The 9,941-nt window shown below is 50.9% G+C and overlaps 1 protein-coding gene across 1 annotated transcript in view; it reads right to left on the bottom strand.

The window, feature by feature from the left end:
- Positions 1–904: 904 nt before the first annotated feature.
- The window catches only part of FA2H (fatty acid 2-hydroxylase), a 77,374-nt gene continuing 68,337 nt past the window's right edge, over positions 905–9,941 (bottom strand). Inside the window, exon 7 of the mRNA XM_039502554.1 lies at positions 905–2,821. Within this exon, the coding sequence (XP_039358488.1) occupies positions 2,742–2,821 (80 nt within the window). The 3' untranslated portion in view covers positions 905–2,741. The remainder of the gene's footprint in view (positions 2,822–9,941) is intronic.

Raw genomic sequence — 9,941 nt, 5'->3', positions numbered from 1 at the left:
GGGAGCAGTCAGTGCCGTCTTGTGGAGGCAGCTAGCTACACTTTGGATGCTCCGGCGGCTGGGCTGTGGAGCAAGGTGCTGAATTTGGGAAGGAGACGCATGGCAAGGGGACTCGGAGAGCAGCAGGAGAGTGCTGGGCTGGCAAGGCAGAGAGAGAGCTAGGGAACACTGCCAGCCGAGGAGAAGCAGAAAGAGTGGGAATGCCTGCAGCAGCCCCAAGAAGGGGAGGGCAGGAAGTGTGGGGTGGGGGCACATTTGCCACTTCATCTATGAGGGCCTGCTGTGCAGCAGATTCCACCCGTGTATCAGTGGCCCACCATGGGGCAGGGGAAGGAAAGTCTGGGGATCCAAGAATCCCCTACCTTGGCAAGTCAGCTGTGGACAGTCTGGCCCACCCTGAGAAGGGCAGAGTTCTCAGAGCCCCCTGGCCCCAAACCTAGGATGTAGCAGCGCCAGATGTTAAGCTAGTTCTAAGGGGAGCGAGACTTCTCCTGGAACTCTGAGCACTCGCCCAGCTGGTGTGTCTCTCCAGCATGGGACTGGGCACGGGTGGCACTCACACAGAAAGCAGATGGCACCTCTGCTACTGTAAGACCTGAATCCCATGAGGGGCAGGGTGTGAGCCAGATGCTTCCGAATCTGCCGGCAGCAGACGCAGAAGAAGAGTCTTGGGATAGGACTCAGAAGAGCCCTGGCAAAGGCTGCTGGCTCCATCACTTGCTTTGTGGCCAGATGACCGAGCCAAACAAGCTCCTTCTCATTTCTCTCATCCCTCTCCTCCCCCTTTATGGGAGGGGGCAGGTAAAGGCATGGAACTGAGAGCCAAGGGGAAAGACAGCAGCACCGTTTTCCTCTTCTACAAGGGAGCCAACAGGCCCAGAGGTGTGCCACAGCACAGAGCACCCATCAGGGAGTCCCAGTGCCCCACCCGTGTCTGCACCCAGTGCCAGACGCTGGGCAGAATGGGCAGGGCCAACGGAGGCAGGAGACAGTGGGTGTTGCCCATCCCCGACAGAGCTGGAAGGGCAGTTCCGGCTCTGCAGGCCGTGCCGTGGCCCAAGAGCTCAGCCTGGCTCAGAGGGGCCCTCAGTGGCTCCTGGAGTCACCGGCATCCATATTCAAAACACCCCACCTAGCCATTCTGGAGCCCCAGAGGAAAGTCCATGGCCCCACAACTGGGAAGATCAGATGGGAAAGGAGGGAGTTCTGCTCCCAGCAGGCCCTAGGGCGGCCATTCACTGCAGCACCCTCCTCCTCCCCGGGGCTCAGGGACTCCTAGCTTCCAGTGGGACTGGCCTGGACAGGCAGTGTCCTTCACTTTGGCTGTTGCAAGGATTGAAGTTGGGGCAGGGAGAACAGATATCCTACCCCCACCCCTAACAAACCCACTAGACAGAGGGAAGGGGCCTGAGCAGGGGCAGAAGCCGGAGCATCATTGCTCTAATTCCTCTCCCTCTGCCCACTGAGCCCAGAGAGCTCCCTTCAGCCACAGGCTCCTCTCCACTCAGACGCCAAAGCAGGAGATGCGTCAGACTGGCAGTGCAGTGAGCCGGGATACTCTGCCCTCTGGAGGGCAGGCAACCCCTCAGGAAGGGGTTGCAATTTGCAGGGTTTTGGTGCTGCAGCCCATGCACCTTCTCCGGCACACAGAGCAGGGGCCATGATGGACAGGCTGGTTCCAAGGGGGGATGGTGTCGCAGGCACGATTTTGCCATGTGGCACCAAAGCCAAAAGCTTTGTACCTAATGCGTGTGCGCGCTGGGTGGGCGGGATTCTGACTGCACGGCTAACGCACTGGGGGACAAATGGCAGCACAGGGTCCTCACCTCCCACTGGGCCCCGACTGCCGAGCAGGATGTGAAGCCAGTGTCCAACAGAGCGGCAGCCCCTCCTCCTCTGTGTACTGCCATGCTTTACTTGGAATTAACAAGCCCTTGGGAGTGGGGCCAGCCCCTGGCATTTGGAGAACTGAAGCATCCATCCCTTCACTCCAGCGCCAACAGCGGGGCTGCATGTGGCTGCCTGCCGAGTCTTCCCCTAAGGCCCAGACTCCCCTTTCCCCTCTTGAATGGGAAGATGCCACCCATAGAGAATACAGGTCCCAGCATGCAATGCTTCCCCTTGACCAGAGCGGCCAGTTCAGCACTGGGCCAGGACAGTCGGATGCAGAATTTAGTGCATCATGGGATCTGAAGTCTCCCTGAGCCGCAGCTCCCCCCCGGAGCTGGCTGCAGCCTGCTCTGGTGCTTACAACGCAGGTTGCAAGGATGGTTTAGATGCAGCTCATGGCTTGGCAGTTAGTTCTTGTCCCCACTCCTTCCTCCCTCCTTGCTGATGAGCTCAGAGCAAAGAAACCCAGAGCACTTACATAGCAGCCACCTCTTCTCCTGGCGGACTCGCTGCAAACACACAAAGTTACTGCTCCACGCTGAGTGGCATGACGACCTTTGAGGCATCATTAGAGAACACTGTGTAGATCCCTCTCGGGAGAAATACCTGCCTTTAACTCACAGGCGCCGCAGCCTCCCAGGAGCTGGGCAGAGGCCGTGAGGTCAGAGTGACAGAAGCCAGCAACACAGAGCAGAGTTCTCCCTCCGTGGTCAAGGGGCTTTTACCCCCAGTCATTCAGTTCTGCAAAGGTGGACGCCCTCCCACAATGTCCTGTGCTGGTGGAAAGGGAGGTGGCAGCGTGACACACCAGGGACACAGGAGCCAGATGCCAAGCAGGGGAGCCACAGATGTTAATCCTCTTTCTCAAAGGTTTCTTCTGGGATTAGTGTTTTAAATGGACGGTCCCAAAATCGGCTGGTGATGCCAAAGCCTGCGGAGGGGAGGGGGAGAGAAGAAAGAGAGGGGCTGTGTGAATTGGCATTCAGAAAATGGTCCCTTGATCTGTCTTATATGGCCTTTATCATTTCCTGTCTGAGCACCTCACCATCATTAATGGAGCCTGAGTGGTGGGGAAGGGTCCCCATTCTACAGCCGGGGAGGCACAGGATAAAGTTAGGAACTCGCCCAAGGTCCCGCTGGGGCTGAACTGGGAATTGGCCCTGTCCGGCGTCCTGCCCATTAGACCCCCACCCCTTTCCTCCTGCCTCAGTCAGTGAGAGCGGAGACACCCAGGGAGCACAGCCAGCCAGGTCAGTGTACGGTGACTCCACGCCAGCTGCATTCTGGCTGGAACGCTGCTGCTCCCCAGAGGTGAATTTAGACTAACTGCAGCCACCAGCCGATTCTGAGGCAAGTAACAACCGAAGTGCTGGGCCACCAAGGCGATGGGAGGAGATTCGGGCCTACACGCCTCAGCCCCCGAATGTGAGCCACCTAGGAGCAGCTGGCAGCCTGAGACTTCTCTGACACAGCGCGAGATTCGGGAGATTCCGTCACACTGCCAAGTCCCAAGAGCAAGGGGAGAGCTGGCGCCAGGTCCCTGGGCATTCCCAGAGAATGGTCACCTGGCACAGGCTCTGTATGCGGTGGCTCCTGTTTGGAAGAGGTTTTCCTGGCTCAGGCGGAGGGAGGGAGAACATTACGGAATTGGCTGCATCTCCCCCCGAGCTAGACATTCAGCATGGACAGTGAGGGAAGCTGTGGCAACAAGCGCTCTGCACCAGTCTGTCATGCTAAATTTCCATCCGTACATTCAACTGGGCTTTGTAATGTTCACTTCCTGCCTAAACTGCTGTGTGCATCAGCTGCTGCACTCTCAGTGGTGGGAGAAGGTGCCATGGCTCAGAAAGCTGCACGCCCCCCAAAGCAGGCATGTCTGAGCGCCGTTAAGTGCTGCTCCAAGGGTCATTGCTCCTTTGCTGAACACAGCAGAGCTCTTGGGCACCCTCCAGAGAGTGTTTGCTCATTTTGCATTTGAAGATATTAAATTTAGCACAGCCCCTCCCATGCTCCAGGCCAATGAGCCCGCTGGGGACCCTGGGTATGTGCTTGATGCAGCAGCACGGACCCGGACACCGGCTAGCAACCCTTCTGTGGCATGGTTACCCACAATACCCAATGAATAGTCTGCACTGGGCTCCTGCACAGTGCTAGGCCTGCATGCTCCCCACCACACCCAGGGGAGCAGGGCATATAAGGGGACTAAGGCCTTGCAGACAGGGAGGAATACCTTTGATCTATGGAATCATTCCATTTGAAAAAGACACTGGTAAGAAGTGAGGGAGTTTTTAAAAACCCAGCACTGGCCTTTAGAGGCTCTTCCAGGAAGGCGGGAGGGGCAGAGCATTTCCAGGGAATTGCATGCGTTCCTGGGGAAAGCCGGAGGGTTTTCATGCACTTCAGAGACTAAAAGCAACCATGGAATGAGAAGCAGAGGCGGGACCAGCTCCCTCCCTCTGGGCCCCAAATGGGTCACCACTAACACAGCCAATCCTCGCCAGCCTGAGCAACCCAGGGCTCCTCTAGAACCAGTCCCAGACTGCGAGCGTTGCATGGCACAGAGAAATCCATTCCCTTCGGAGAAGAGAGAAGAGAAGAGAACGAAGGCTGCCTGCCTGTGGGAGGAGAAAGTGTTTGACAGCCAAGCTATCCTGCATTCATGACGACAAAAGCTACCTACGCACAGCACTTTTCTCCTAGGAAACCAGGCAGAGAGATATGCCTGTTTGGAGACCTCACCCTCTCCTCAGAGTATGGATGTAGACTTATCAGCATGGTTTTAGGGTGCCTGTTCTTTGGTGACAGTGTAGCCTTGGGAAAGTCACTTAATCCCAGTGTGCCTCAGTTTCCCTGTCTGGAAAATGGAGATAACCATTGCGCTCCTGGGCCAATGATCACTTGAGAAGCGGAAAGGGGTATCCTGGATCCTGACGTTTCCACCAGCCTGAGGCATTTGGGATGTGCCTCTCCATCTGCATAGCCTGGAGGCAGCTCAGGTAGCATGTCCTCAGTGGCTAATGGAAGAGGAAGATGCCGAGAGCTCAGGGCTGGTCAGATAATGCTGGCTAGGCAACGCCCACAGATATAAGCCTCATACTCTATGCTGCAGGCTAAATCTGAGCTTTAATTTCTATAAGAACTTTTCACCCTAATGAAACAGTGGCAGGGTACATCTACAGTGCACCCCACTGGCAGCAGCATGTAGGGTAGTGTAGTTACACACCGCAGAGAAAAACAAGATGCATCCACACTGTGATGTGTCAGTGAAAGGCTCTGGCACGGGGGAGGCAGCGAGGAAACGCTCCGGCACTGGAAGCATCTCCACTGCTCTTCGTACTTGGGCTAGCTGGGCATGCAGTGCATGTACTCGACACGTCACTCTAAGGAGTGCTCAGAATAGACATATCCTCAGAGCTTTAACAAAAATGTGTTGAGAATTGCAGAAGCCACAATTACTTCTCCCACCACTGAAATGCAGCCACCTCTGAGGAAGAGCACAGCAGTTTAGCAGGAAGCGAACTCTACAAAAACCCAAGCAAAAGGTACAGGTGGAAATTTAGCATGACAGGGGAGTTTTAACAGGTCATTGAGGCCAACACCCTGACCCCTGCCTAACATTTAAACAGGCACTTTAATTACCAGAAATAGTCAGGACTTGCATTACACCCCATCAGAAAGGCTACAAGCCCAGGGGGACAGTGCCCTTAGCACTGCTGCATTTTAGTGCCAATTCAGAAAGCAGCAGCCACTTCTTAAAACCTTTGGACCCACTTCTCAGCACCTAGATTTTCCCACCCACATACCTGTCAAGCCATTGCAGAGCTGCAGCTGACTAGATGGCTTAAGTTTCTAATAAAGAGGAACAAAGAGACGTGTGCTGCTTGCTGGAGCTAGAATCCAGGATGTGACGGAGTGTCTGCGGAGATTGATCAAGCCCTCAGACCACTACCCCTTCCTACTTCTCCACATGGGCACCAATGATACTGCCCAGAATGAGCTTGAGCAGGTCACTGCAGACTACGTGGCTCTGGGAAGAAGGATAAAGGAGTTTGAGGTGCAAGTCATGTTCCCGTCCATCCTTCCTGTTGAAGGAAAAGACCCAGGTAGGGACCTGGGAATTGTGGAGGTGAATGTGTGGTTACGCAGGCGGTGTCGGCGAGAGGGCTTTGGATTCTGGGATGCTGTTCCGGGAAGAAGGATTGCTAGGCAGAGACGGGCTCCACCTAACAAAGAGAGGGAAGAGCATCTTCGCAGGCAGGCTGCTACCCTAGTGAGGAGGGCTGTAAATTAGGTTCGCCAGGGATGGTGAACTAAACCGAGAGGTAAGTGGGGGAGTGGGATACCAGGAGGAAACACAAGGAGGAGGGTACAAGATGGGAAGCCTCCTGATTCATACTGAGAAAGTAGGGCAATCAGCTAGTTATCTTAGGTGTAGGTACACGAATGCAAGAAGCCTGGGAAACAAGCAGGGAGAACTGGAAGTCCTGGCATATTCAAGGAACTATGATGTGATTGGAACAACAGAGACTTGGTGGGGCAGTTCACATGACTGGAGCACTGTCATGGATGGGTATAAACTGTTCAGGAAGGTCAGGTACAGGAGGAGAGGTGGAGGAGTTGCATTGTATGTAAGAGAGCGGTGTGATTGCTCAGAGCTCCAGTTTGAAACTGGAGAAAAGCCCGTTGAGAGTCTTTGGGTTAAGTTTAGAGGCGAGAGCAACAAGAGTGATGTCGTGGTGGGCGTGTGCTATAGACCACCAGACCAGGAGGATGAGGTAGATGAGGCTTTCTTCGGACAACTAATTGAAGTTTCCAGGTCACAGGCCCTGGTTGTGAAAGTAGAATGAATTATATTGTAAAAATAAGAATGGATTAAAGAAATGTTGTATGTACCTTTAAGCAGAAATAAATGTTGAAATACAGGTGCCAGGAAAAGAAACATTAGGCATAAACAATGGTGCTAATGGCAAAACATTAAACAGAAGATCAGTAATAGTTAGTAAGGAAATAAGATATGCATGCCTAGCCCAGGTAAAATTATCTGATTCTGCTTCCTTTCTTATCTTGTTAAGTTCTCACCCTTTTATCTGTATAAATAAGATAGTTTGTGTCTTGCATGGTGCTCACATTATCTGGGTGTTATTAGCACAGCGCTGTGCTAATAAAACAGAGTGGTCTGACAAACTGTGAGTCCTGAGTCTAACTTTGACAATTTGGAGGTTCCACCGAGATGGCAACCGTCTTCACTGGGGCTGTGTGATTCCTGACTGTTTTTGTAGGACGACCGTGGCAACCGGCACCTGGGCATTTGGCCCGAGCGGTCCTCCACCAGAACGGAAAGGTGCACGACCACAGTGAAGTCTATGCCATCGAACCTGTTGGTTCCCACTCTGTTCTGGTAGGGATCCCGGGATCTGACATCAGGAATCTGGTCAGGTAATTATTTCTGTGTTTTGTCCGGACTGAGGACTGTCCTGTCTCTGTGTCTATCCGTCCTCCTGTGGAGTGTTTGAGTCTGGGTGCCATCTCCGTGCGGGGATCGGCCAACCAAGGAGTTCCTGTCCCTGCGGTCTGAGTGATGGAATCTGTACAATCGCAGCCGCACCACACTTTGGGTAAAACCCCTGGTGTGAAAGCAAGGGCGATTGAGGCAGTAGCCTGTGGGCTCCTTTTGTGTGTTGCACTGGGCATTGCTTTGATGAACCCAAATTTCCTTCTTGTGCGACTGGTGTGTGAAGTCCTCCTGTATGGGTAACCAGACATCTAAGTCGGGAAAGTTCCCTAAACGAACGCCAGCTCCTTTTATGTATTTAGGATGGGTCCAGACTCCTGTAAGAAGGGTCCGGACTCCTGTAAATTTCTGGGAAAATGGTCTAGGCTAACTCAGGGGGATCCCAAAACTCAGTGGCCACTGTTAAAATCTTGGAACAAAGACCGAGTGGACATCTTAAAGGACAAACTCGGCCAACCTAAAACTAAATTGGTTAAAGGGAGAGGTTAATTGTTTCATTCAGTGGTGGGAAGAGGCAAATCGTAGCTGGACAAAATCAAAACTCGCCTCTCTCAAATATTCAAATAATAAGTTAAAAGCTTTATTAAAAGCCTCCTCTCCCACCACCAGACCGAGCGCTCCCCTTTACCCTGTTCTCAAAAAACCTCCACCCCGGATCCATCCAACCCCCTTAATACTCCCATCTCATTGTAAAAAGGACAAAAAGCCCCTTGTTCTGTTCCCCTTTGTTGTCTGCCTCAAAAACTGATTCTTTAGTGTTCCACTACCAATTCAGCAAAGAGGGTGGGCTCCTCAACTAGCCCCCACCTTTCTTGGTCCCTTTCCTTAAACATTTCTTTCAAAATTGTGAAGTGACCACAATATCACTCAAACGGTTCACTGGAAAAAAGCAGGATCGGGCCCAGAAAAGCAGGCAAGCAACATAAAGGCCTTGGCTACACTTGCAAATTTGCAGCTCTGCAGCAGGGTGTGAAAACACACCCTCTCCAGCGCTGCAAATTGCGGCGCTGCAAAGCACCAGTGTGGTCAAAGCCCCAGCGCTGGGAGCGCGGCTCCCAGCGCTGTCCGTTATTCCCCACAGGGAGGTGGAGTACGGACAGCGCTGGGAGAGCTCTCTCCCAGCACTGGCGCTTTGATTACACTTAGCACTTCAAAGCGCTGCCGCGGCAGCGCTTTGAAATGCAAGTGTAGCCAAAGCCAAAGAAACTGAAAAACAGGTTGGAAGCCCTAAGGGCCTAGTGTAAGGAGTAAAAAAAGCAGTAGGTGCAGGCATGAATCCCTGGAACAATGCGGAAAATGGTGAAATCTGAGGTGATACAGGTGTCATTTTGGGAAATAAACAATTGATTTAAGGAAAGAAAGTGAAAAGTTAACTCTACAGAGGCTGGAGAGAATTAAGCAGTTAAACTTTGTGAAAATGTTAAAAAGGACCATGTTAAAGAGAGAGAATTCTTGGTTTCTTTGCAGCCATTCTGAAGGGAAAATGGGCCCTTTTCCAGAAGAATGCCTGTAAATAATCCAAATATATATAGAGCTATGTAAAAACAAAGCAGTGTAAAGGAATAGAAAATGTGTATGTATCTATTTGTCTGTGAAAATATGTAAAGTTCTAAGAATCTAAACCAGCACATCTGGTTTGTAAAACTCCTGTTTTGTAGGTGTAAGATAAATTGGTTTTGTTTTTGTTTTTAATGCCACTAAAAATTCATTTGACTCTTTAATTTAAAGTTTCAAAACTGATAAACCTTTTTGCAAAACACAGGTAAATTAGTGTTGTTTGGCTTTGGGATTTAGCATTTAACCCTTAAGGGGTAACTTGATTCTTTATAAAATTTAAAATGTTTTTAAATAAAGACCAAGTCATGGCTGCAATAGGGCAGTCAAAATCAGGAGAATAGGGAGAGATTCTGGAGTCTGTTTGGGTTTTTTTTTTTTTTTGGTAACAATAGCAGTTAAGAGCTGTAGTGAAAGAATAAGAAATTAACAGTGACCCTCTGAAGCAACAGCAGAGGTGAGGTGCACAAAACAAAAAAGAAGCAACGTTAAAAACACTGAGCCTTAAAATGGCTCCGTGTAATCAGACTGTCACTTTGATAAGGGTACATGAAAACTCTGTAAGAACAAAAGAAACAGTTACACCTTATGTAAAAATTGATATGGCTAATGTTTTAAAAAAAAAAAAAAGTTGTAGTATAGAAGGAATGCGCTTTTTCCCTAGGACATATGCAGTGTATATTGTAGAAAGGGGTAAAAGAAATGCAAATAAAACGTGCTACTGAATTAAAATCCTATTAGGGCTCCAAAAAGAGCCGCAATAGACTGTTTTCTTTTTCAGATCTCTGTGTGTTTTGCAAGCAGGAGTTGAAAGTGGAAAGAAATCAAAACTCTTGTGTCCCTTTTAAGACAGAGTCTCTGAGCTCTGCTGATGGCTTTGAATCCAAAAGCCAAGCCTGTGTTGATGCAAATTACCTAACTGATAAAGGAAGGTGAGAACTGCCAGCACAAAAGAAATTGCCTAAATAAAAGACATGGTATAACA

The sequence above is a fragment of the Mauremys reevesii genome, linkage group 16, assembly GCF_016161935.1.
Source record: "Mauremys reevesii isolate NIE-2019 linkage group 16, ASM1616193v1, whole genome shotgun sequence".
Classification (NCBI taxonomy): domain Eukaryota; kingdom Metazoa; phylum Chordata; order Testudines; family Geoemydidae; genus Mauremys; species Mauremys reevesii.
This window is presented reverse-complemented; position numbering and strand designations above follow the sequence as displayed.